This window comes from Hirundo rustica, chromosome 27, assembly GCF_015227805.2.
Source record: "Hirundo rustica isolate bHirRus1 chromosome 27, bHirRus1.pri.v3, whole genome shotgun sequence".
Taxonomy (NCBI): Eukaryota; Metazoa; Chordata; class Aves; order Passeriformes; family Hirundinidae; genus Hirundo; species Hirundo rustica.
In genome coordinates, this window is record NC_053476.1 from 79,015 (window position 1) to 106,365 (window position 27,351).

At 55.1% G+C, this 27,351-nt stretch overlaps 1 protein-coding gene across 1 annotated transcript; it reads right to left on the reverse strand.

Moving 5' to 3' along the window:
• Positions 1 to 271: 271 nt before the first annotated feature.
• Positions 272 to 27,209, reverse strand: MRC2 (mannose receptor C type 2). Its single transcript, XM_040087349.2, has 30 exons — positions 27,095 to 27,209; positions 15,841 to 16,239; positions 15,392 to 15,565; positions 15,038 to 15,202; positions 14,751 to 14,864; positions 13,922 to 14,065; positions 13,242 to 13,430; positions 12,325 to 12,479; positions 11,944 to 12,051; positions 9,519 to 9,634; positions 9,227 to 9,375; positions 8,893 to 9,110; positions 8,531 to 8,673; positions 8,033 to 8,135; positions 7,807 to 7,942; positions 7,539 to 7,574; positions 6,889 to 7,049; positions 6,507 to 6,574; positions 6,131 to 6,231; positions 5,889 to 6,034; positions 5,361 to 5,475; positions 5,117 to 5,280; positions 4,796 to 4,904; positions 4,101 to 4,339; positions 3,845 to 4,013; positions 3,522 to 3,671; positions 3,127 to 3,246; positions 2,464 to 2,643; positions 2,030 to 2,056; positions 272 to 1,169 (listed from the first exon to the last, which is right to left on the reverse strand). Exons 1-30 carry the CDS (start codon positions 27,207 to 27,209, stop codon positions 949 to 951), a joined length of 4,434 nt encoding a protein of 1,477 aa, XP_039943283.1. The 3' UTR covers positions 272 to 948.
• Positions 27,210 to 27,351: the final 142 nt, after the last annotated feature.

Consider the following 27,351-nt stretch of genomic DNA (forward strand, 5'->3'; position numbering starts at 1 on the left):
TGGCACTGATCCTTGGCCTTCTGGGCCCAACAAGCCACCAGAGGCAATGACCCCAGCCGCATGCCATCCCTGCCTGGCAAGGCACAGAGGGTGCCCCCAGATCTCTGGCAGCATCTCCTGCCTCAGCACCCAGCTCTTCCTGTGGTGCTGAGGGTACTCCCACCAGAGGGGCTGGGCCAGCAGTTTTGCTGTGGTGCTCTCCCATGCAGTTAGTTTGGGGGACACCAAAGAAAATGGGACAAGCTCTGGCTTACAGAACAGGGAGAAACTGCCACAGCCCTCACTGGGGCTGGGCACAGCACTAGGAAGGAGTGCCAGGGAGGAGAGGGGGATTCCATCGCAGATCCTGGGGGTCCACGCTCAGATCACTGCAACACTGTCTCTGCTGCTTTCTGCTGGAGGCAGGGGATGAGACTGAAGAGAGGGAAGGAGCAGCACAGTGGTGCGGCTGGGAGCTGACAGGGCCCTTGCTGCTGCACACAGAGGGGAGGTAGATTGGCTTTGGAGACCTCTTGACTGGGAGGACGTCTTCGTGGACACCAGCTTGATTCCTGGGGGGAAGAGCCTGCTTGCAGGGCCTGAATGCCTGTGCTTGCCTTCTCCCAAGGCAAAGGTGTCTGGGAGACTGTTTATGCCACTGGAAAGCTCTCAAACTTGTGCAGCAACTTCCCTCAAAAATTTTATCCCTGAAACTGCCTCCACAGCTGCTGCAGGCAAAACCCCAGCAGCTGGGGACAAGCCCAGAGGTGACAGAAGTGACATGCGGGGCAAGAGGGACCCTGGCTCCCTCCTCTTGCCCCCCTGGTTGGACCCCAACCCTGACCCTAGCCCCTCTCCCTGCCCTGCCACACCAGTCCCGTTGCCACCCCTGCCCCATGGGGATAGCATGTGTGATGCTCTCCGTCCTCCCCCCTCCCCAGGTCCCCATCCCCAGTGTCCCCTCTGCCATTAGTCTTGCTGCTCGTTCATCTCCATGTCTGACACCAGGATGTTCTTCTCGGCAGATTCACTGGGGTTGGAGGTGGTGCGACTGTAGCGAGCGCTCTCAAAGGCGCCACGCTCTGCACTCTGTCGACGCTTGTACAGGAAGACAATGACCCCCAGCACAGCGCACAGCGCCAGCGTCGACAGCACCACCACCGCAATGGCTGTCGTATTCTCTGGCAGAGCTGCAGGGAGGAAAGGCTGTTGAGAGGCAGACAGAAGGATCCTGTTCCTTTCTCAGCATGCAGGAGAGGCTGGGGCTGGTGGGGTTCCAGCCAAACCCTTATTTCTGGGGAGGGTCATTTAATCGTACGTCCTTAGTTGGAACAAACCCACAAAGGCCACCAAGTCCAACTCCTGGACTTGCACGGGACACCCCAAGAATCCCACCATGTGCCTAAGAGTGCTGATCAAACACTTCTTGAGCTCTGGTAGTCTTCAGGCTGACCACTACCCTGGGGAACCCATTTCCCCAGTGGTGGGTCAGAGCAGAACAGGACTGGAATGAGATTAGCTCAGTTGGTTGAGCATGATGCTAATAACACCAAGGCTGTGGATTGGATTTCCGTATGAGTCATTCACTTAAAGAGCTGAACTCAATGATCCTTGTGAATCCCTTCCAGCTCAGCATATTCTGTGACTCTGTATATCTGCTTTGGTGTTTTGGGGATACCTTGCCCCCGGCAGACCTCCTGAGGCTGGGCAGACTCCCTACATCTTTCCTGGTGTGTATGAACATTTAGCAGCTGCCTGAGATGGATCTTTGGGATCCTACCAGCAGACATGTTGGCCATCCCCCAGACTGACCAGGCACTGCTGGCCCAGGAAGGAGAGTCTGACAAGTGGCTGGGCAGACACACACCTTCATGGAAGGAAGGCTCCTGCTGATGAGGCATCCTAAGTCAAGGCCAAAGTCACTTGGGAATGGTATTCCCCACACTCAAACCCCAATCCTTTGGTTATTTACACAAGCTGGGCTGTGCCACAGGCTCCCAGTCGTGGTTTCCAGTCCTGGTACTGTGCACAGGCTGATGATGCCACTCACCTGCCTTTGAAAAGCTGCTCTCCTCCACTGCAAGAGCACACAAACAGGTGAGTACATAGCCATGACGACACCCTCCCATCTTCCCATCACCAGCACCGCTGGACCCACACCCTGCACTGCCTCCCAGTGCTGCACCACATGGGCAATGGGTGATGAACAGCTGGGATGGTCCTCTGGCTCTGTTCCACCACTGGCCCACTGGCCTCATCTTGCCCCAAGCAGCTGACCCAGCCACGGAGACATGCACAGCCCATCACTGAGCCCAGTGGGGACCTGCAGACTCTAACACCGACCCATACAAGCCCCTGCACTAGAATTACCCAAAAAAGTGGTTGGTGCTACCAGTGTGACAGCTCTGCCATGTAACACCCTGCCCAGGCCCCCAGCTCACCCTACATCAACCCAGAAGCCTTGGGCAGCAGAGGGGGCCCTACCTCGGGGGATCTTACAAATGACCCCCATGGTTACGTTTGTGCAGGAGCCTAGACGCCACACGCCATTGCTGCTCTGGATCCAGTAGCAGCTGTTCTGGCTAAGCATGCTGGGCCCTGTGTCGTGCTGGCCCCAGTTGGAGTAGTTCACGGCAGTGTTGTCATGCCAAACCAAGGTGCCACCTGGAAAATGGGGAAATTAGGCTGGAGGAGGCTGAAGAGGACACCCCACCTTTGTCCCAGTTTAGAAAGCACGAGATGTGACAGGGCTCTGGTACACCAGGTCTAGTGGAAGGTGGCCCAGCCCATGGCAGGAGGTAGGAATGAAGGGTTTTAAAGTCTCTTCCAACTCAAACCATCCTGGGATTCTGTGATTCTATGGTGGGGAGGTGTGATGGGAAGGATCAGAGGCTACAGTTCACCTTCCTGAATCTGCAGGCTCCAGTGCCTTGGAGAACGCTCTGGGTTTCCCATCCCACCAAGCCAGAGGAGGACACATGCAGTATGCCCAGCACGGCCTGAGACACTGGAGCACCCGTTCACATTATGGCATGAGCCCTCCTCACTGGTGCCACCACCAAGGGCTTCCTCTGCTCACTGCAGACTTGGTGGGAATTCATGAAGGTGCCTGGGGGAATATCTCAAACCTCATTCCTTCCTTTGTACCTTTGGGGTTGAAGGTCATGCCCAGCCAGGCCCCCTTGGAAAGGCCCTCGTATGCCTGGAGATGCTCCCACACAAAGACGTTCTCTGTCTCATCCTGGATGGACAACACGGTGCCGCCAACTGCAGAGGGAAGACTGTCATGGAGGAGCCCAGAACTGAGAGAACTGAGTTAGGGAGCAGCAGTGCCCAAGAGGACAAAGTTGAGGACCCACCTGTGAACCACGTGATGATTGAGGAACCCTAACACAGAACAGTAAGGACCAATTGCTGACCAAGGCTGGTCATGGGCACAGGGACAAAGGGGCTCTGCTGCACCCACAGACATCCTGGGAATCCCACTCTCTACCATTTCCAAGGATGTATCACCCTTCTTTACCACCCCAGCTCCCTCATACCTTTCTGGCACCTCCTCATGGCATCCTTCTGCCCAAGGGTGATCTCCATGTGAAAGGTGTAGCAGTGGTCTCGGAAGGGAATCCAGGACGAGTCCTCCAATGATTTGGGACAGCTGCCGCTGTAGCTCCACTTGTGCATGCGGGGGTGACCTGGGGAGCAGGTAGTACATTAAAGGTGTGGTGGGGCACAGGATGTTGGGGTCCCACAGCACACTGGGGCACCCAGACCCAAAAGGACATGCTCCAGAAAGTCCCTGGTGGGATGCTATCTCCAACCCTTGGTTACACCCCACCCAGACTACCCCAGGCCCCCCGGCCAGCACCTCTTTGGAGCTGGCAGATGCCCCCGTGCAGCTTGGTGTCACAGCTGGCTGTGCGCCAGCTCCCATCTGTGTCCATGTAGGAGCAGCCAGCCATCTGCTGGGGCTCCCCGTCCTGCCAGTTAGTGTAGATGAGGTTCTCCTCTGTCAACCATGAGTAGCTCCGGCCTCCCTGGAAGACCACAAGGAGGAGATGCCTGGCATGCTGCTGCAATCCCTCTGGGGACCCAAGCCCCAGGTGCCTGCCCCCTTCCCTCACCTCATCATTGGCCAATCCAATCCAGAGTGGAGCCTGCAGGCTGCTGACAGCCTGTGTGAGGAAGGCCTGGCTGTAGGGGTTGGGGATAGTGGCCAGGGTAGCATTGAGGGTCTCGCAGAGCAGCAGCGCCTCATGCCACCTGAGGGGTTTCTGCAGGATGCGGTAAGTGCTGTTGTGGTAAAAGAGGGTGCCGGTAGGAGAAGGGGGGAACGGTGCCTGCGCAGGGCTCAGGGATGGGTCTGGAGGAGCAAAGAGACATGGTCAGAGGGCACAGAGGATACTCCCCATCCCAGGTGGGTCACGCCCTTGTCCATCCCTACCCAGGATAGGCTGTCCCTGGAAGTATTGTGCTGGTTGCACCAGGTGACATCCTTGGTGCAACTGGGAAGGGCAGAGGGACACCCCCAGGGATGACAAGCAGTGACACCCTAGCACCATCCCCATCTGGGAGCTCTCCACCAGGATGCATGTCCCTGTGGGACACACTGAGCCAGGCTGTGCACAGGTTTGGGGCTGTCCCACAAAAGGCTGGGATCAGGGACCCACCCACCCAATTTAAGTCTGTCTCCCCAACTCTCCCCAAGCTAAACCCATTGCCCCAAGCTCCGCAGTTCCACCACAGCATGGGGCACCAGGATGGCACTGGTATATCCCCAGCCAAGAGAGCTAGGGCTGTCCCCTCATCCCCCTCCTACCTATGCTCCGCTGGCAGACATAGCCATGTTTCTCCTCCAGGCAGCTCCGGTCATCCCAGCGTCCCGTGAAGAGGGGGGGTGAGCCATGCCACACCACAACACAGTTGGTCTGCACAGCCAAGACACAAGGTCAGCACTGCCCTTAGAACTGTTGTCCTACACCACTGAGATCCCCATGCCAGAATCCCCCACCCTGCAGGGCTGCATCCTGCGCTGCCCTTGGAGACCCATTCCAGACCGCTAAATCCTTCCTTTTCCAAGACTGGGACTGGTGCTGAGACCTTCCTGGGGGATGGGGGTACTATGGGAGATCTCCCTCACCGGCTCATCATGGGGGCTGGAGGAGCTGCAGCCTGACGGCTCTCCAGGTGCCCAGCTCACGTGCCGCAGTGGCTCTCCCTCCACCCACTGGAACTCCCCCTGGGCATCATGCAGGCCAATCCAGAGGTCAAAGGAGATGTTGGGCAGCATGGATGTGATGAAGGCTGCAAGTGACAGGTGAGATGCTGAGGACCACCCTTGGCAGGTAGAATCCTGGTGGGGTGGTGGGGCAGAGGAGACCTACCCTGCTCCAGGGGGCTGGCAATGGTGGCCAGGATGGCGCCCTGGCTCTCGCACACTTGCTTCGCCTCTGGCCACTTCACTATCTCGCCTTTGTTGTGGCCATTGAAGCTGAAACACTGCACAGGCAGGGGCTCAGAACGGGCCAGGAGGTGCAGCTGCTCCCAGCCCTGAACCCTGCACCTTCCCCACCCAGCCACCCTCTGCAGCCCCGTTCTGCCCCAACGGCCCTTCTCCCCTTCACACCCTCATGCCTGCCACCCACCAACCCCTCTGGCCCTCCCACATTTCTCCTGGAAAACCTGTGCATACACCTCACCTTCCTCATCTCACAGCACGTTTCCCAGCATCCCTGTAAATACATCCCCCAGCATTCCCCACGAAACATGTGCAGGCATCCTGCTCCATGCTGCCATTTTGCAGCCACCCCCTCTGTGCCTCAGCAGGACTGGTGGAAGACCAGAAAGTAGTCATCACCTCTCCATCCTGCCAGCCCCTCTCCCACCCTGCTGTCCCCTCTGTCTAGCAGTACCTTGCTGAGGAAGGGCAGCCAGCCTTTGGGACAGCCCCCACTCGTGGCAGCAGGTACCGGGGAGAGGGAAGGCTTCACAGCTGTCCCATTGTTCCGCTTGCAGATGTAAGGCAGTGCCGTCATGCACTTCTGGTCCCCCCAGTCCTCTGCGGGGAGGGACAGGCTGGGCATGATGCCCCACTGTGCCACTACCAGTGCCCCAGCCCCTCGGAAACCCATTCAGAGCCCTGCCCTGCCCTCACCTCGGCTGGCTGTCATGTACACACACTTCCTGTCCTTGCTGATGGGCCGAGGCTTGCCCGGTGCCCAAGAGACAAAGTTGAGAAGGGACCCATCAGACCACCTGGAACAGCATCAGGAGGAGCACGAGGCTGAGCAGAGAGTGACTTGTACTGCTTGAATGCCCTAACTGGGACCGCGTCCCACCAATGCCCTCCTGGGTGAGGAACCTCCAGCCCAGCACCCCAGGATGAGACCTTTGAGATGCAGCTGCTGAGTCACAGCACTCTGAGAGGTGGGGACAGCAGTGTAAGGACATGGAGGAAATAGTGATGTGAGGATGTGATGGGGACCACAGTGTGGGAACATGCAGGGATACAGTTGCTGCCTGTGACTTACTTGAACCTCCCGTCATTCTCGTAGGTGTGCAGCCCAATCCACCAGTGCTGCTCCTGGCCCCTGGAGAACTGTATGCCCAGAGAGGACATATCAGTGCCCTTCAGGGACTGGGGGGGGTCTCTGGGGGGCAACTGAGGCTGCCATTGGGATCAGACACCCTGCCCCAGCTTGCAAAAGCAAGGCAGAAAACATCACCTTGCTTAGCCCCAAAACCACCCCCAGGCATCAGGACCAGCCACCACACAAGTCCATCGTGACCCCAGCAAAGCCCAGCACCCCCAAATATTGTCCCTTCAGAAAAGGGTGAAAGAAGACAAGGAAGAGCAGCCCACAAGGCAGCAGAGACCACTGGTGCCCCAGGAAGTTCATGTCCCCTGGGTACCTTCTTCAGGTTCTGGCCCAGGAAGTGCAGCTCAGCCTCACTGTGCACTGACGTCAGCTCAGCCTGGAACCAACTGCAGATGCGCTGTGCTTGCAGCCATGTTGAGTGGTGTTCAAAGAACTTGTACTCGGCCTCCTCGTACTTCACCCACTCTTTGCTGCCTGCAAGCAGGGACCAGTGTCACACTGAGGCCGACACCCCTGCCATGGTCACCGTGACCCTTGGTCCCTTCCTGTTGGGCTGCTTTGCTTTTGTGCCTCTCCTGCAGGAAAGCTGCAGCAGGATGCCTGGGTATCTCTCCCTCCCACAATCCTGCCTAGAATCCATCCTCCTCTGAGTAACACTACAGCAGACACCCACTGAAGATAGCAGGTGGTCTATGCATGGCCTGAACTTGAGTTAGGAGAGGCTGAGGTTGGATATCAGGAAAAGATTCTTCCCCCAGAGGCTGGTGAGGCACTGAACAGGCTCCCCACGGCAGTAACTATGGCTTGAAGGCTGCCAGAGCTCAAGGAGCATTTGGACAACACCCTCAAGCACAGGGTGGGATTGTTGGGGTGCAGGGCCAGGAACTGGACTTAGTGGTCCTTGTGGGTACCATTCAACTCAGAATATTCTGTGACTGTGTCAAAAGGCTGCGGTCAACACACCTTGGGTCGTGATCTCTGGCTCCTTCACATCGGCACCTGAAGAAAGGACAAGGAGAAGTTGTCAGTGAGGTACAGGCTGGGACGCTTCTCCACAAACCATCCATGGGCTACAACAGCAGGATGCCGCTCCTGAATTCCCTCAGAAGTGAGAGCACCTCTCCCAGTTCCTGAATTAAGAATCACTCTCCCTCCTCCCAAGGATTCCACCATCCCACAACTCCTCCTGATCAGTCAAAGCTGATGAGATTGGGGACCCCTTTGCCAGCACCTTTGGGCAGTTTGCAGATCCAGTCCAGCTGGGCTTCACACTGCATTGGCATCCACTGCAGGGAGGCCAGATCCAGCACTGCACAGCTCCGGATGTCATCATCGTAGTTACTGCGGTCGAAGTTGTGGTAGAAAAACTGGGGATTGAGAGAGATGGGCAGATGAGAGAGTTGGGCCACCAGCACCAGATTTGTCCTTTTCACAACCCAAATGTCCCCTGGACTCACCCCCAGCCCGTCGCTCCACCTCCAGCTCTGGTCCCCAGCAGGGTCGCGCCGATTCAGGCCAATCCAGAACCAGTGCTGCTCATGGAGCTCCGGTTCTGACTCCCTATGGGGAGCCAGGGGGACAGGTGAATACACAACCCCCTTCAAACCAGAGGGGTTCATATTTATAAACAAATATATAATCAGGGCTTTTTCTGTTTGTTTTCAAAGCCTGCCGTCCCAATATACACGAAGGTAGGAACTGGGATAACAGGCATGCCGTCTCAGGGCTGGAGCTGGTTTAAACCCAAGCTCCATCCTCAAATTACACTGAACTTCCTGCACATCTCCCACATCACCCATACCAACTGATGCACCTTCTGTACACCAGTCTATGCTCAGAGAGATCCATCCATCCATCCATCCATCCATTCACATGTGCCAGAGCATCAAGGGAGCTGTGGGCTTGTGGCAAGCACCCTCTGGCAGTGGGACATACTGATGCTGCCAGCCTCTCACCCAAAAATCTTGTTGAGGGTGTTTGCGACAAAATGCTCCTCCTCATAGCTGCCTAGGCTAAGCAGCTGGGCCCCCAGCTCCCGGCAGAATTCCTGTGCAGCAATCCATGTCTTCTTCTCTTGCAACTTTTCGAAGTTGAATACCTGGAAAAGGAAGAACTCACAGCATTGGGGCTCAGCAGCAGAACAGGAGCAGAGCACTGTTCCCACCCACAGGCAGCCATGTCCCAGGGCACAGCACTGCCATCCAGCCCCAGCCAGGGTTGTGGGGTGCCTCCTGAAAGCACCAAAATGTGCCCTTTCCCTCCCCTGCACTGGGGAGGCATGTGCATCCCCACACCGACCTATCCAACCCCCCTTCACCTTGTAGCAGTGACGGAGTTTGGGGTCGGAGCTCCATCCTTGGGGGCAGGTGGCAGTGAGGCTGGGCGTGGGGAAAGGACCAGGCAGTTCAGGATTGACTGGGGTGCCCAGGTTCTGCCGACAGATGTACTTGGCCTTGAAGGTGCTGCAGTTCTTCACCTCCCACAGCCCCATGGAGCTGCCGGTGGCTAGGGCCACGCAGCCACCCTTGTTGTAACCTGGAGCACTCACGAGAGCAGGGGAGATGCCAGCCTTAGGGTTGGACTGTGCTGGGGGGCAGTGTCAGCCCTGCCCTGCATGAAGGGTGAGTCCCCAGTCCACCCTCATCCCTTACCAGGCTGGTTGCGATTCCAGTGAGTGTACATCACCTCATCTCCACTCAGCCAGCGGAACACGCCTGTCTCATTGATGTCCTGCAGAGCGGTCCAGAAATACTCCCCATCCCAGCCGTAGATGAGGCTGCTCACATATGCCTGCTCGAACCTGGATGGACAGCGAGAGTGAGTGATACATCAAGCTGAGACACTGAGCTGCCCATGATGTGGGGAATCCAGCCCTTGGAAGTCACTCCCCACCTTGCAGGGCTCTTTTTGGGGCCAACCCACCACCAGTGGCATGGCACTGACCTGTTGGTGATGGTAACCAGGGTGGAGCTGTAGTCAGAGCATGTCTTGCGGGCGTCACTGTAGGGGACATGGTCCTCGCCCAGCCAGAAGCAGGATGGGCTGTGCCACTTCCAGCCCTGGGGACAGGTGACACGGAACATCCACCACTGCCCACTTGGATCTCCCCAGAAGGATGGGAGCAATCCCAGGGCACAAGAGCAACATCCCAAGTTCCCCACCACCGCCTCTGCCTTCTCCTGGGAAGTCTCCTGCTCTCAGATGCCACAGCTTGACCCCACTCAGCTGTGAGCTCTAATAAGCCCCTGGCCCCAGAGGACATGGCTACAGGGAAAACAAACACCCAGGCAGCTTCAAAGCTGGGAAAATGGCTCTCCCTGCCAGCATCCAGCCCTGGCCGGGGTGCAGGCAGGGGAACACAATCCCCCTCTACACTGCAGGGGTGAGTCCAAAGCAAGTACTGCAGCCATCTTTAATTCCTGCCTTGTTAATGTTGGAGTCTCTCCAGGGGTGGAGACACAGTGCCTGTTTTCTGCCAGAAGAGGGAGCGAGGCTGGCAGTGGTGGTGGCAGGGTGGGGAGGGACATGGGGGCTCATCTGCAAGAGGGGACACATACCCTTCACAAAGGTGAGGTAGCTCAGCCAAGGAGCCAAGTGGCCCAAGGCTCAGGGACCCCTGGAAGGGGAAACATCACTAGGGTTCCAATCCCCTGGTCCCCTGGGCATTGGAAGGACAGTGGGGGCACATGCCATAGGAAGTGTCATCAACACAGTGGAGAGGGAAGCAGGACAGCAGCTTTGGGAAATGAAAACTACTGCAAATCCCAGTTTTTCCCCCAAGTTCCTGCTCCTACAGCCTTTCTCTGAAGCTGGCAAATCCAGGTACAGACCCATAAGCTGGGTCCCTCTGGAACAGTACGGATGCAACGGAGCAGCCAAGAAAGGGGCGCCTGTCCTGGGACAGTGCAATGTCCCCAGATGGGTCCCCACCCAGCATCGGCCTCAGCACCCCTAATACCTTGAGGGTGAACTCCCACACACTGAACACCACAGCAAGTCCCTGTGATCCAAAAGAGGGCCAGGACAGGATCCCCAACCCCAACTGTTGCCTGCATCTTTCAATCCCAGTGTGCTCCCACACCCCTCTCCTGATCCACCCTTCCCTTTGCCCAACCCTCTATCCTTCATTGCTTCCCTTAAGGCTGTTCCTGAATTAAATAGCTTTTTTAAAGAGGGGGAAAAGCAGCAATGACACCATGAAAAACCAGCAGAGTGGCTAGTGTGGATAGGATCAAATCCCTGAGCAAGATGGGCCTCCTCTCCACCAGCTTCTGCCTCTGGGTGGCAAAGTCGTCATTGTGAATGAGTAAGTAGAGGAAGGATGGTTCTTGGTTCATTTGTCCCTTCCATTGGTTCATTGCTTCATTTGTCCCTCGCAGTTTGCTTCCCAGTGCATCTCTGCTGGGCACCCTGGACCAGGATAAGACTCTGGCTGGAGCACCAGGAGTTAGTTAAATCTGCACAGGGAAGCCTCAGGACTCCTTTGGGGACACACACAGATTTGTGGTAGCAGAACTTTGCCACTGAGTGTCTCATCCCCAGCACCTATGGACACTGAGGCTCTTCCAGCTATGTCTGGCAGCCCTCAAATCTGGACCTGCATGGCAGCTCTCCTGGTTGCTGTTCCCCTGAGATCTGGCAGAGCCAAGCAACTGCTGGAAATGGGGCAAGGACATGGGGGGTGCCCAGCAGCACCTCTGTGAGCTTGCCTGGAGTGGCTGCTTGCTAATCAGGGCACAAGCAACCTGGCCAGCTCTGAAAGGCTGGGAGAGGTTCAAGAGCTACAGCGCTGCCAGATTCAGTGCTTGGAGGCTTTGCAGAGAATCACAAAAGCCACTTCCCAGCTAGCGTGGGAACTGGGCAGCTTCACCCTTATGACACAGCTGGGGAAACTGAGACAGGGCACAGGCTGAGTGAGAATCCACTGGTGTGGTGTCCCCAAAATGCCCATGCCCTGCCCACAGGAGGCAAGCTGCCATCATGTCAAGGCATAGGGCCGGCAGCCACCTCCATCCTGCCAGGCTTCCATGTGTTCCTGTGTTTTGGCACAAAGAGAGGCAAGAGGGGAAGAAAATGAACATCCCTGCTGGCAGCCAAGGCTGCCAGATGGGGTGGGTCTTGGACAATGTGCACAGATGCATGTGCCTTCTGTCCCAATTTCTTCCCATGGACTCCTCCACCACAGCAGAGAGGGGCTCAGCATCCCCAGAGTGCTCCAGCTCAGCAGCTCTCAGGCACAGACCGGCTGCTCCAGTTGCTGTTCATCGGGGCTCCCCAAAATGGTTTTAGGGAAAGATCCCCTGAAGCCTCGAGCACCATGCAGACCTGTGGAGCAGCCAGAGCCATTGCTATCCCAGGTGCCCCTCACCTTTCGGCACCCGTGGTCATCCTCCTCCTTCTCCTGGCTCACCCGACCAGGCTTTTTACAGATGGATGGCAGGGTCTGGTTGCAGGGGCTGTCGTTCCACCTCCCCTCCTGCAGGATGGGAAGAGGAGTGGCAATGAGCCCATCTGACAGCCTGAGCAATGTCCCAGCCCCTTCACCCCTACCTTGGGTCCAAAGACTTTCCTTCCCTACACCAAATCCCCCAGGGTGACGAGATGGATGCCTCCCATCCCAATGGCTCAGATGAGCTAGGTTGAACCCAGCTGGAGACACTCCCTAAGGAACACCTTCCTCAGCAATGAGGATGCTGCGGTGCTCCCTGCAAAGGTGCAGCATAACCCCCCATCCCCTCCAGGCTCTCACCGGTCCCCAGATGGTCACACAGTCCTCCAGGCTGTCACGGAAGTTATTTGGCTCGAAGGGGTGCCAGTACGTGAACCTCACAGGTGTCCCATCTGACCACTCAAAGTTCATCTGCAGCTTGAGGTCATTTAGGCCAATCCAGAGCTCCTCCACATCTGCCAGGACAGGAATGGAGAGACTGAAATTCCTGCCTCCTTGCTGGCCTTGTGCAGAACCCCCCGTGACCTCAGCCCTCGTGATGGGACTGGTCTCTGCACAGCATCTGGCAAAACCCACTCAGGGTTCGGCTCTGACCCCCTTGTGCCAGTGGGCAGGGTGGACAGGGCAGGACAGGGCAGGGCAGCTCCTGCCTGCAAGGATTGGACCCCCAGAGTGGAAAATACAAAGACATGAACCCCCAGAGTGGAAAATGCAGAGACATTTGCCTGCAGCTTTCAGAGAGGGGCTAGGAGTATGGGAGTAAAATTCCAGGTCTTCAGGCTCAGGTCCAGTGAACTATTGGTTTTCAACCATTCCTTTCCCACACATCCCAGCCTGCTACCAGCCTGGGGGCAGCACTATTTCCTCTCCTTCCTCCACTCTCCTATACCTCCTTGCTGTCCTCCTCCAACAAGTCCAGCAGGAATTTTTTTCCCATCTTTTCCTACATTAACCAGCTGGGACTATCACCCTTCCCAGCTGCAGCTGAGTAGTTTCGACTCAGCACTGCAGGCTCTGGGAACAGATTTTACATTTGCTGGATGGAGGATGCACCCAGATTATGGATTCCTCCAAGGACCACAGCACCTCCCAGCCTGGGACCTCTGCTCCCTGCACAACCATGAAGTCAACTCTGCAGCCTTTAGCACATCCAGGGCCTTTTCCATGGACCCCATAAGACAAGAAAGGGGCTGCTGGCACAGCAAGCTCCTTCTTACCTTGCTTAATCTCCTTGGTGACAAATTCCAGCTCAGAGAGGGTGTGGATGCTGACCAGATCACCCCCGCTCCGCAGGCAGGTCTTCTTTGCCTCCTGCCAGCTCTTCTTCTCTCCTACCAGCCGGTAGCAGTTGGACTGGAAGGGCTGCCAGCTGGGCTCACAGTCCACTTTCACCTCCGACCATGAGTCTGGCAGGATACAAGGCAGCCTGAGGGCTCCTGCCCAGCTATCCAGCCCTGTCCTTGGCAAGGAAAGGACCGCAGTCCTGTGGGTGCTCAGCAGACCAAGCCAAAGCCACAGTGGGAAAGCCACGGCCAAAATATAACAGGCAATGCAAGGTGTGGGAATGGTGGCTTCAGAGATCCCGGGACAAAACAAAATCCCTTCTGTCTCCAGAGGAATGTGGGCAGAGCAGAGACATCCACTGGGAACCACGGGAACCTGCTGTTCTCCATCCCTCCCTTAACACCCAACCTGGAATGGCACCAAGCACTTCCTGGAAATGTTCCTTGGGGATGACTTTTCCTAAATCCATCCCCATTCTGCACACCTAGGACACCAGCAAGCTGAGGACACCATTGGCACCTATACGGACAGCATCCCCTGACTATGCTGGGTTGGGAGCACACCCATGGGTTACAGACCTGCCCATTCCCAATGCTGGTCATGCCCTGCTCACCTGTCATGAAGGGGTCAGCCGTGGCATTGGGCTTCTTCTTACAGACGTAGGGAAGGGCGATGCCACAGTCGCGGTTCTGCCATCCCCCAGATGACTCAGTGCGAATCACCCCACAGTTCTCCTCACTGGGGTTGTCAGGCTGGTCTGGAGAGTGGGATAAGGATGGGACAGGCTACTGAGGAACCAGGACAGAGCCACCAATGCAGCTCTCCCTGCTCCAACACCTGTAAAACCCTTTTTATTTTGTTATTTTGCACAATGAAGACATGACCGCAATATGACCAAGATTATTTATAGCACCTCAATGCACAAAAACCCGAAGGGTCACTGTTCTGCCTGGAAATGTCAATGTCAGGGGGTGAAAGGACAAGACCTGAACTGTTCCTGCCCGTCCTCAATCATCTTTAGAGGGTTTTGCTGTATTCCCCCAAGTGCCTTCGGCTGATGGCACCAGGCACGACCAGTGGGCCCTCTTCCCTCTGAGCACCCCAGGGCTGCGGATGGGAGTCTGCAGATGGGGACCACTCCTCAGCCACACTCCAGCACTAAGCAGGGATGCAGCAAGGCACCAAACAAGGAATGTCAACCCAGGTTATCCACAGGGTCAATGAGTGTTTGCAGAGGGCCAATTCCCCCTTAGCACCCTGTGTCCCAGCTCCAGCTCCGCAGATGCCCCAGGCTGTTACACAGAGCCCTAGGGCTCTCTGTCCCCATGCAGCAAGGGGATACCCTGCAGCAGGCTGAGCCACCTCCCTTGCTGTGGGGCCATCTGTGGTGGTCACACCTAGTTCCTCAGGCCCCATCACCAACACAACCTCCCCTGTCTCACCGCTCTCCCAGTTGAGGTACTTGAGGGGTGAGTTGTCTGACCACTGCCAGCCTCCATTGATGTCCAGGTCATTCAGCCCAATCCAGAGCGTGGAGCTGTACCCCGTCAACAGACCTGGTGCAAACACAGCCAGAGAATTAGAATCAGTCCCCAAAGCCCAGCTCAGTCCCCTGGCTGTCACGCCCCCAAACCTGGGGCAGACAGAGCAAACTGGCAGTGGCAATGCCTACAGTGCCATCAGCTCTGCCCCTGATGAAGAGTGCATAGCTAGGTTGCCAGAATCTCACCATTGATGTAGGTCTGCTCATGGATCTCTGTGATGCTCAGCAGGTTGGCCCCTTGCTGCTCACAGCTATTCCAGGCTTCCCGCCATGACAATGTCGACTGGAAGTTGAACTGGTAGCAGCTGTTCGTGAGGTGATCCTTGTCCCAAAATGTCTCACAGTCATTGCCTGTGGGGATGAGCAGGGAGAGCATTCAACTCAAACACAAAAAAATTCCCCAATAACTCAGTAAACCCCAATAACTTGCTGCTCTGGCACTGCAGACTGCTCAGAGGGGGAGAGGAGAAGCCTGAAAGTCCCTAAGAGGGACTGGCATGGGGTTTTTGCTCTTTCCATGGGATGTGTCCCTCTACTTACTCTTTATGGGGCAGAAGCCCCACCGCTCGTCCTTGCCATAGTCCTGGGTGGTGGCACACCAGAGATGCCCGTCCTCCCGCCCCGTGCTGGTGCACTCGTGAAACCACTGGTTGTCGTACTTGAAGGGGATGGTGCAGGGTTTCCCATGGGAGTTGCCCTGGATGGTGTAAATTTCTGAGAGAAAAGAGGAGCCCCTGCTTGAGGATGTGCCTATGCGGGCTTAAGGGAGATTTGGGGTGAGGGGTGTGGGTTGGCCCAGTGTGGGAGGTTATGGGGTGCCCAGAGGTTATCCACTCCCCATTGCCCTGATCCTGCCTGGTTCTGTAGCTCCAGCAAGCTGGGACTGAGCTTCCCAGGCAGGACCTGATTGCTGCAGCACCACAGCCTCAGCTCATGTTTTGGGGTTGGTTTGGGTTACAGGATAACACTAATGCCCACAGAGGTGTTACCAGAGTAGGGCATGGAGCACAGATCCTCCTTGGTGCCATACGTCCTCCACTGTGAGCCATGTGCCTGGTCCCCCCTGTCCAGAGAGGAATTGCCCAGGCGGGCACCTAGATGCTGTGAGAGCTGCTCCCCGAGCCCACGGCAGCTCCAGCGCATGTTGACCGACTCACGGTCACACTCGTAGGTGGCCAAGAGGTGCAGCCCCGCCGTGGCATTGGCCCCATGCCATGACACCCCCAGGCACTGCATGGCCCCCACATTGAAGAGGCGATTTCGGGAGACCCATTTCCACTGCTGGGCTGGGACACTGGCGTTGCAGCCCTTGGCCAGCCGCACCAGTGAGTCCTTCGTCTCCAGGCAGCCCTGCACACCGGTGTTGTAGATGAGAAAGACTCTGGAGTCTGGGGAGAGAACAAATGGAAAGAGTGAAAGCATTGCAGGGGATTCAGTATGTGCCATGCATGGCCCCGAGCCCTGATAGAACATCCTGGCTCTGTGCAAAGCAAGTTTTGGCATGTGTCCCTGGGCACAGCACCTGGGACACTGGGGACCACTGCTTCCCTTCAGCACTGACTCAGGGTTTGTCCCAGTGCCCATCCCCGGTGGTGACCTCTGGGTAGAAGGACATGGGTGGGTGTCTCTATCCAGCATGGCATCACCAAGGGTGGCTGTTGGGCATCGGAGCCAGTGCAAAGTGCTTGCCCACTCTAACTGCATCGTTGGAGCCATTCAAAACTGACCTCCCATGGGCAGCCCTTGGCTGCAGCACTCCCAGGCATTGCAATGATGCCAGTGCTGGAGAAGCCAATGGCTTTGGCACCAGCCATCTGCTCCAGGTGGAGAAAAACAGAGTAGGGAAATAGTGCATGCGTCACTGCTATGTGTATTTGGGGACTTGCTAAAAACTGTGGAACTTAACAGGAACTGCTGGGGAAGGTCTCCCATCCTGGGAAGGAAAATGCCTGCACAGCCCCAGCCCCAGCAGATACAAAATGTCATGTCAGGACCCTTTGGAATCCCAGCCCAGGCACTGGGAGGCTGAAGCCAAGTGAGGGGAATCGCTGCCAGCAGACAGAGGTGCAGCTGATGAGTGAAGATAGGCCAAGATCAACCCCAACTCCACACATGTCCCACAGTCCTGCCTGCTGCCGCAGGCCAACCATTCATCCCCAAAGAAATTCCCTGACACCCAGCATCACTGGGGGCTACCCCACAATGTGATTTTATCCCCAAACCTATAAACCAGTAAATCCCAGACATTCTGCTGGGACATGCTGCTCCAGCTGATGTGTCGTGTTTAAAAGACAGTCTATTTCTTCAAATGAATGTTTCTAAGCTAAAAAGCCACCTCAGGGCTTCTCATTGCCTCTTCTTGCCCCAATACCCCAGCAAGAATCTTCTGAAAGCACCACATCAACACCACCACTTTTGTTGTTTTTTGTTATAAAACAGGGTCTGGTTGCAGGGGCTGTCATTCCACCTCCCCTCCTGCAGGATGGGAAGAGGAGTGGCAATGAGCCCATCTGACAGCCTGAGCAATGTCCCAGTCCCTTCACCCCTACCTTGGGTCCAAAGACTTTCCTTCCCTACACCAAATCCCCCAGGGTGACGAGATGGATGCCTCCCATCCCAATGGCTCAGATGAGCTAGGTTGAACCCAGCTGGAGACATTCCCTAATGCCCTAACAGGCAACTCTGGCACATTCCAGCAACAAACATCTTGGCTCACAGAACCTCTCTGCCCTGTGTATGAAACAGAAAAAAGAAGTGGAGGAAGGCAGACATTCCCACTTCTTTTGGGAGTTCCAGCATCAACCCAGCTCTGGGACAGAAATTATGTCAGAGGCCCCTTCCCCAGCCCAGAGGACATTTATTTGATGATGTCAAATAAACAAAAGTGAAGCTCGTTTGCAGGGCTTTATTTAATTTAAGAGAAACTTTTCATTTCACTGAAAATATTTTAAAAATCATGGCAAGTGAGAAAATAAGCAAAAATCTAGACCGGGCTGATTCTGGCTGGCTGAAACTCAGGTTCCTTAAGCTGGAACTGTCCTGATCCTGGCCTGGACAGTGAGAGATCAGCTCATCCACGGCCCCCCCAGACACCTTCTCCCCATGCCAGCACCACCCATGCCACACCTAGCCCACTGCTCTCCTCTTCCCACCTACAGCGAGGTCAGTGTAGCCTCTCCAGCAGCAGGGACATGGGGGTCTTTAAGCAGGTTTGGGTGATGTAGTGCTGTGACCCACTGGAGTGGGATGAGGCCTCCCTGGGACACACCTTAATGCCACAGTGGTTCCTCTGCAAGGAGCCAAACACCAGTGCTTTGCTCCTTAGAACAGAAAAAACTGCTTTACCATGAGCATCACCACAGGTAGCATCAGCACCAAGACACCCATCACTGTTACCTGTGAGCCCTGTCTTGCAAGAAGAAAAATAATACTGGGTTGGAAAAGCCCTGGAGCAGGAATTGGTGTCAGGGTGCTCAGTGCCACGTTGGGGCTGGCAGCACCATGCAAGGGTCACACTCAGCAGTGGCCGTGCAGTGGCACAGTGTTCAAGGAAGCCATCCAGACTGGAGAGGGCAGGCCTGGGGCCAGAGAAGCATAAAACACCATTTCACTCTAAAAAAAGAAGAGCTGGAGATAGTAAATTATAGGCTATGGGATTTGGGCAGCCCCTGCATGCTGCGGCCAGCTCAGCCCCTTGGCTCGAAGAAGACAGGAGAGGCCACGCAGTGTGTGTCCCCAGTGTCTGCTGGGCCATGGAAGAATGGGAAAGCTCCAGCCCTGGCACCCCCACAGCTCTTCCAGCAAAACTGCTGTGCAAAACCGCTTGCTGTGCACTGCTGGGGAGGAGCTGGCGGGATGACCCACATGAGCTCAACACAAGGCTTTGCTAAGCTGTGCTTCACCAAAAATACGCCCTTTTTTCTCCTTATTTCTATGGAATTTGCAGTTGACTAGGTCCATGGTGTCCATGACATTGGCAGTGGTGCTTGGATTGGCTCCTGGGCACTGAAAGGAGCATTTCAGCATTCCTGACCCCAGGGTAGATGTGTAGTTGGGTAGGAGGACGCAAGTTTGGAGCAATGAATTCCTTTTCCCAAGGTGGTATTCCACAGAGCAAACCCAATCCTTGCAGGAGGTGGCTCCAGAGTATCCCAAATGCCCCCGTCCCTTCTAGGGCCCCACTCTCCTGTACTGCTCTCAGGAGCCACGGCACAGTTACGGCTGACTCCTTTCAGAGATGTTCCTCAGGTTTTTATAGCCACCTGTGGGCCTGAAATTACACAGGCAGAGCCTTCCAATCGCCCCCCAGTTATGGAAACCCACCCATGGCAACACCTGCAGATCCTTCCCAAAGAGGAGCTGTCCTCTGGCACAGGACAAAGAGCATTGCAAAACCCAGTCCTGCTGGATGCTCTGCTTGGAATCATGAAAATTAAACCAGGGCTGGGATCGACATGCTCTGTCTCTCCCTCCTGCATGCTCTCTCTGTTTGAGCAGGGCCAGCTCGGAGTAGCTCTGACCCATCATATCCTGGTCCTCCTCCTCTGTGGAGGACTTGTGAAAGCAAAGCAAAATCCCACACATTTCCATCAAGAATAGTGTCTTGTCCCAGCTATGCAGCCACCGGGATGCTGCCTTCAGCCTACTGGTGGGATCACGGAAAGCAGCTAGTGCTACAAGGCAGTGTGATGGTGGGAACAGGGGGGAGCTGGGACTGAAAGCAGGACACTGGCTCTGCCAGAAGAAACACTCTCCTCTCCCATGTGGGAAATACTGGGATGCTCATGACCAAGCACCATGGGAGAAATTGGCCTTGGCACTGGTGGCTGAACACTGCAGGGATGGAGAAGCTGCCATCTTTTGAGGCAGCCCTCAAGGGAGCTTTTACACTCTGTGCTGGCTCCAGATTCTTTTTCTTAATCAAAAAAAGCAAGTTCTTGGCCAGCAGGAAGCCTGAACTGAAGAAACTCAGCTCAACCCTTCCCACATCAGCTTTACTACCCTCAAGCAAATATGGAAAGCTTCACAACCAGCAATTTTGGGGACTGTGGGCAGCACTGGATGAGAGAGGCCACAGGAACAGTACACAGAGAGAAAGCCTTGCAGCACGACATGGATGGGCATCCTTGGCACCACCCAGCCCCAAGCACATTCCAGCTCAGCCACCCACAACAGGACACCCAGAGCATCAGTGCTCCATTGCATTTGTTATCCTCCCATCACCAGCAACAAATGCAGGGATCAAATTCAATAAAGGACTGAAGCTAGACCCCAGTCCCAGCTATTGTGGACTGGAGCAGCTCCATGGCTCTGTCTCTGGCTGCAATTACAACTGAAAGCAAATGCTGTTATTGTCTCTGGCTGAAATTACAACTGAAAGCAAATGCTGTCCCCAACACGTCAGTGCTGTGAGGCTCTGCTACCACATCCCTGCCAGCTCCTGCCACCTCTTTGTCTCCTCTGTGAGGGTGATCATGGCACTGTGTGATGCCAGAGGCCCTCGCAAACCTCTGGAACTCAGCCCTGCCCTGCATATGCCTTGGCAAAGGTGCTCCCTGCCCTTGGTCTCACTCAAGGTTCCTCTTTACATGGGATGTCCCAAAAAACACAGCTCCAAGTCACTTGTGCAGGAGCCTGAGCACACCCGGAGCCACAGGGGTGATCCTTCTCAGAGGTTCCTGTGCTGCAGACACAATGTGAATATGTTTTGCTCCAAACCACTTGGTAAAGGCAGCAAAGCCTTGAAGCCCCACAAGGTGCCCCAGCCATGCCAGCAAACAGGCTTCCACTGGTGCTCCGAGACTCATGAGTTCCCTCAGAGGCTGCAGCCCCCTGTGCTAACACCTTCAATTGGATTCATGAGCCCAGGAAAAAGTTTTACCTGTAATGTCCTGCAGCAAGAAACACACCCTTTACTCACACGGTGCAGAAAGGAATCCTTGTTTCAGCCTGAACTTCCTCATGTAATGTGTCTCACCAGCCAGCAGACAGGGTATAGCAACTCCAAGCCACCTACTCCAAACTGCCATCTTTTCAGCTGTTTTTTGCAGCCCAGGGGTGAGCAGTGGCTCTGAAACCCACATGGCACTGATGGGCCAAAACTGCGGGAAGTGGGAACTCATTCATGATAAACATGGTGGCGATGCACCAAGTATGACCAGCAACAGAGAAGAAAAATTCCCCTGGAATAAATAAAAAAAAAACCATAGAAAAAGATGACAAAAACATGCAGACAGGCTGGGAGAGCTGAGGATGTTCAGCCTGGAGAAGAGAAGTCACCAGGGAGACCTTAGAGTCCCTTCCAGTTCCTAAAGGAGCTCCAAGACAGCGGGATAGTGACTTTGGACAAGGGCCTGGAGTGACAGGACAGTGGCTTTAAGCTGGAGGATAGCAGGGTTAGATGGCATATTGAGAAGAAATTCATTCCTGGGAGGGTGGAGTGGCCATGGCACAGGGTGTCCAGAGAATCTGTGGCTGTGCCATCCCTGGGAATGTCCAAAGCCAGGTTGGACGGAGCTTGAAGCAGCCTGGTCTAGTGGAAGGTGTCCCCGCCCATGGCAGGGGGTGGAAGGAGATGGTCTTTAAGGACCCTTTCAATGCAAGTCATTTTGGGACTCCACAGTGAACCAAAAATCATTGCTCATGGACACAGGAGAGTTTCACCTGACAGAGCCTCAGCTGGGCTCAGCTTGCACAGACCTGAGGAGGAAAAGGAACTGCTGAAATGGGGAGAGATCAGCCCAATGATCCACCTTCCAGTAACATTTGGAAGGGCAGGACCCCAGGACTGCCCCCTGACCATGCCCAAACAGCTCTGCTGAGGGATACAACAGGGTAACAGAAAAGGCCCAACTCCATCTTGAATTTCATATTACTGGACAAATTATTCCCCTGGAGGAAAAGCCTCTTCCTGGAGAGAAGTTCCCAGCAAAGGCCAGCTCCAGCAGTCAGTCCAGGCATGGCTGATGCCATCCTTAGAATCTGGTGTGGAGAAGAGCAAAAAGCACAACCATCGCCATGAAGAGCACCGATTTTTGGCCCAAGGAAGGAACCTGTGCATCCTTCTGCAGGCTGGGAATGGGAAAGTGATAAAAGCATCAACTGTGTCCATAGGAGCTCCCAACAGAAGAGCTAGAGCATCCCTGCTGCCAGCGATCACACAACACGAGAGCATTCCCAGCCTGAGGGAAGGATGTCATGGCTCTATCTCCCCCCAGCTGCTTTTGGCATTGGTAACTCCATGCAACTCCTTAGAGAGGAACTTCAGACTGAAAAAAAAAGTAAAAGGGAAGGAAATGCAGCCATACCGGCAGTCCCAGGACGCGTCTGGCTCAGGACTGGCACTGGTCCCATCTGCTCAGAACTGAGAGGAGACACAGTCTCCACCCCCGATGCTCCTAAATTAGAGGTTTGCAGCAAATGAGCAATGATGCCCAATATCCCACAGACTCACTCAGCATTAGCACAACCCTGAGGTTCGGTTGGGGCCAGACTTGCCAGAAGCAGCTCTGGGTGCTCCAAGCCAAGTTCCAGAATAAAAGAGGGTGGTTCTTGTTTTGCTTTTTAAAAACAGAGCTCAAGGAGTTAAGGAGCTCTTGCTACAAAAAAAAAGAAAGTGAAGTTTCTGATAGTCTGGTTGGGGGTATGGAGCAGCAGGATGCACTTGGAGCTGAGAAAACTCCTCTTGGCTGGCCCAGCAGTCAGAGAGAAGCTGTTGTTTATATGGTGGGAGCTGGAGCTGTATGAGATGAGCTCCTTACTTGGCTGAGACGATGATGGCTACCTACTACCCTGCTCACTCCTGCTGCCGTGTAAAGGTATTGGAAGAGGACCACATATTTCACTTCAGACTCTCTGCAGACATTAAGAAACCCATTCTCCCAGCATCCTGCCTGGGACACAGATGAATAAATGCATTTCAGAAGGAATGCTTGTCCCTGGGCAGCCCAAGGGACTCACAGCAGTGGCCACAAGAGAGACAAGAGCCCCAGAATCTGCCCTCTGGTACCCAGCAAAGGATAGAAGGATGGAAATTTTCCTCAGTTTCTTCCTAGACTTGGCCCAGGCTCCAGCCCTGCAGCAGCTGCATTCATCCAGAGGTTCTGACTCCAAAGGAATGCAGGGACATGAAGGCAGCACCATCCACTGAATGGGCTCCAGCCAGGATGGAGGAGTGCAATGAACACATCAAGAGCACAGTGAGAGAGGTAAAGACTCCCTCCCAAGACACGGTGACCAAACACTCACCCCTGAGCACTGCTCTGGCCCCAGATCCTCTGATTCTCCCCATTCCCTCACCCACCAGCACCCCAGACCCCCTGGCCAGCAAACTGACCAGTGATGTGATGTGACATGCAAGACAGACCTGACATGTCCTTGTACACAAGGTGCTTCCAGCACAGCTGGCTGAAGACTTATCAAATGTTTCAAAACAACTAAAGAAACTCCCTCTGAAATGATGAAAGATCCATAGATTTCTTCTCCCTTGTTTCTCCAGTACCACTCCTAATATTACTTCCCTGAGCAGTGGTATCACTGTCTTTAGACAGGGACCCCTCTGTTCACCAAACCCAAAAACATTCACACTACCAGGGGCAGCCTCTGGTGTCCCACATATATTTATAACTTTTTAATTAAAATTATATTTACCATGAAACTTCCCACCGGATCCCCTTCGCCTGCCCCATGCCCAGCACTCCCAGACCAGGCATTACTGGGGAAATGGGGCCGCTACTACAGAGCCCCAAGTTACTGTGTCTGGATTCAGGTGAGGGGGAAAAGCTCAGTCTGTCCATTCCACCTCTGCACCATCCTGCAAACAAGGCTGTTTTACATGGAAAATCTCATATGCGTCCCTATTGCAACAGCGCGAGGTGCAGTGCAGGACTGAGGAGTGGGATGGAGATGATATTGGAAAATACCGTGTGCCCTCTGAAAAAGCCAAACCTCTGCTGCCAGACTAAAGAGACCGCCCAGGAATTTGCAAGTCAATCCACTAATCATCTTCCAATCCTTAAGAAATTAGATGGGTTCTTTAAGAACAAGAGCATCTGAGTGGGTCTCTTTTGGGCTCCAAGCAATCTTAAGAATGAGAAAAATGTCAGTGCTCTGTGAGCTGTGCACAGTTCAGATTAATTAAAATCCTGCTTCCCACTGCACGTGAAGAACCAAATTTTACAAATTGCTTAAACAACCCTTCAGGAAATGCTAGCTCAAGACGGGCTGGAGTGGGTGGGAGGGCAGCGACCACTCCCACTCCCACCCAAGATCCAGCTGCATTCATGCAGCTGACCAGGGCATGATGATCCAGTGGATCCAAAGCCTTCCCTCCCCTGCCCCAAGCACCCACCGAGGCAATGGGACCAGAGCCTCTTGTGATGGACTTACCATCTGGAAAAAATGATTTGCACAGAGGGATGATAACATCCTCAGCACACACTTGCTTTGATTTTGGGGCAAAGTATTTCCTTGGAAAATACTTAGGGAAGTAATACTTAAGGAGAGAGCCTCTGCCTGCAGGGAAAGGTACAAAAACCAGCCAGAGAGAAAATTAAGCCAGAGAGAAAAATCTGCAACGTGGCTTTAACCATCACCAAGACCTCACGCCTGAAAACGCCTTTGCACATGCTCACCAGGAGCACCTCCCCATGGGAAACCCCCTGGGGTCCCCACATGAGCTGGGTGGCTTTAGGGGAAGGCAACAGTTTTGCATGGAAGGTTAAATTAAATCTCTTTCCACTCTTGTCATTCTTGCATAAGCACAATCCCCAGCCCTGCTGCCACGTCCCAGTGGCTGCTGTAGCTGAAGACGGTGGGGAGGTGAGGTCTCCACTGTCCCTTGTGCCCTACCACGCTCCAGCACCAAAGCTAACACCTCTGACCCCTTTTCCTGCTCCCAAACAGTCCGAAGAAGAAGACTGAGATATAATTTCTTGGGGGCTGCATTTGCCATGCAACAAGCTATTTCCATTAGGAAGGGGAAAATGGGGGGGAAATTCATGCAACGGCTGCCCTGTTTGCTCTACAGGCTGCAAATTCTTTCCAGGTCCCTTTTGCATTCTCTCCTGCCCCACAGTTGACATGGCAGGACCTACACTGAGCACTGGATGGATGGGAAGTCGATCTAGCACCAAGTCCTGGTGTTGAGGCAAGGACTTTTTCCTGCCTGCAGCCCTGGCAGGATGGCAGCTGCTGCCTCAGTTTCCCTGGGAAGGCATGTGGGTATCCACACGGTGCTGCACAAATGGGTCAGCTGGAGATGATATCCCAGCAAGGAGCCCCAAACCTCCTGGCAAGAGCTCTGCTCCACCTTTCTGGCTGTCTCAGAGGTGAGGGTTTGGCACAAATCTCTCAAGGAAGCAAGAGCTCCCCCGGAGAATTAATGCCTGTCATCTGGGCTAGCCCCCACTGAAAGTGTCCTTGGAAACAAGGAACTCTTGGGACTATGCCATCCTGATCCCAAACTTCCACTGAGGACCCTCTCTGAGCTGCGAACCAGCCTGGTGCTGGGGGATCCTGCATGTGGCACCTCCATTGGTGCCATCCTCTGCCCCCTTCATCCACCGGGTCTCAACCAGGATGCAGAGCAGGAGCAGCTGAAAGTGGGGATGGGGAGGAGAATGAGCTGAGGGTGCTCAGCACCAGCAAGGCAAGAGAGACACAACCCTGCAGGCTGGCGGCCGCTGAAAGCCGCCTTGTTCCCTGCCCAGGCCCTGCATGGGGTCGGCTGCCACCACGCTCCCACCCCACAGCCAGGACAGAGGTGCCTCTGTTCTCGGAATTGCCAGACCTGGATCCCACTGACGTTTTTTTGGGATGAATCAGCCAGAATCAGCCTGTAAAGGTAGCAAAACCTTGCTGAAATGAAATAAACCCCATTTAAAGCCCACAGAAGGAGGAATTCACTGCCCTCAGGTAAATTATGGGGAGGTCTAACAGGAATTCAGCTGTGAAAACTCCAGCTGAGATGTCTACAAACAGCAGCAAACCCTGACCGCTCTTCCAAATGCCCCAGGGTACAGGGGTCTCTTTTTCCATTGCTTCCTCTTTTCTCAATCTCCCAGCCAAGTAGTTTCTCCTCTAATACCAGAATTGATCCCTTGCTTGGCATGGGATTTCTGCCCCCTGTCATCATGTGCATGACCCCATGTCTGCCCCTTGAGTGAGGCGTCTCAGCCCCAGGCACAGTGAGACTCGGGGAGAGGGGAAAGCAAGGGGCAAGGGGTAGATGGAGGCAGGGGATCAGTGTGTTCCTATGCTGCCATTTCCAAGTCTGCTTTGGATTTGTTAAATGTGATCTGATAAAATAGGCCAAGTGCTTACAGTTATTTTCAGGCAAAAGTAACCAATTTTGCTTTCTTCTGAAATTTTAAATTTATTATCAATAGGGCCAAAATAATTCACGGAAGCCCTAAAAGCAGTTCCTTAGTTCTAGGGTAAACGATCCAGGGATAAAAAGGGTCTCAAACGGCAATTTCAGGGGCCGTGCAGAGGACTTTCCAGCGTCTGGCTCATAGTGCCTTCAAAAGGTTAAAAAAAGATAAAATACAACCTATTGACTTTATTGCGGGAGTTACTGGCGGGGGGGGGGAAGTTTGCAAATACCCACACGGGCCCCGATCCCGGGGGGCACATCTTCATAAGATTAACACGTCGCGAGAGGGGAGGGGGGTCAGGATGGGAGAGGGCGGCAAGCTCCAACATACCCCTTCCCGACGTCCCGCAGCTCCGCGAACTGCCCTCCCCGGAGAGACAAAGGGCCGGAGCGAGGCTGCGCCCCCCGGCCCTGGCCCCCCCCGCGGCCCTGAAAGCATTTCCGCTGGCCTCGGCCGGCGCTGCGTGGCCGCTCGGCGCGGGGAGTTAAACTCAGGAGTGATAAAAGGGAGTGAAAACGCGGCGGATCGCGAAGAAAATACGGCGAGATCAAACTTTAGAAAACAAAACGCGGCGGAAGGCACCACGACCGGAGAGGGATGGAGTAAAACAAACCGTACTAAAAGCAAATAAAACATTCCGCGAGGAAATAAGCCGCAGCGATGCGATCCGCGTTAGAGCGAGGCGCCCCCCACCCCCGCCCTGCGCGCCGCTGCCGGCGTCTCTCCGCGTCCTCCCCGGAGGAGCCCCGGCCGGGAGGGGGGGGGGGGGGCGTCCCCCAGCCCTGGTTTGGCTGCTCGACATGGTTTGGCCCCCCCTTTTCCCCCCGATAAGAAAACTCGGGAAAGTGGAGGGAGAGCGCGGTCCCACCTGGGTGCGCAGCGCCGAGCACCAGCTGGAGCCCGAGGAGGCAGCAGAGGGGGCCGCGGAGGGGGGGGCACAGGGGGGGGCAGACGGACCGCGGTCCTGCTGAGCCGCGCCCCATCCCCGGCAATGCCCGCTCCGCTCCGCTCCGCTCCGCTCCGCTCGGGCCCCTCCTGCCGCTCCTGCCGGGCCGGGGCCACGGACGAGGAGGGGGGTGGGGAGAGGGAGAAGGAGGAGGAGGAAGAGGAGGAGGAGGGACGCGA

Bases quoted from the DNA above. Each gene is read 5' to 3' on its own strand.
- MRC2 (XM_040087349.2), bottom strand. From the start codon at position 27,209: ATGGGGCGCGGCTCAGCAGGACCGCGGTCCGTCTGCCCCCCCCTGTGC. The intron at 2,644-3,126 runs GTACAAAGGAAG...CCCATTTTCCAG, and splicing joins CATGACCTTCAACCCCAAAG to GTGGCACCTTGGTTTGGCAT. The intron at 2,057-2,463 runs GTAGGGCCCCCT...GTGCTCTTGCAG, and splicing joins CATTTGTAAGATCCCCCGAG to TGGAGGAGAGCAGCTTTTCA.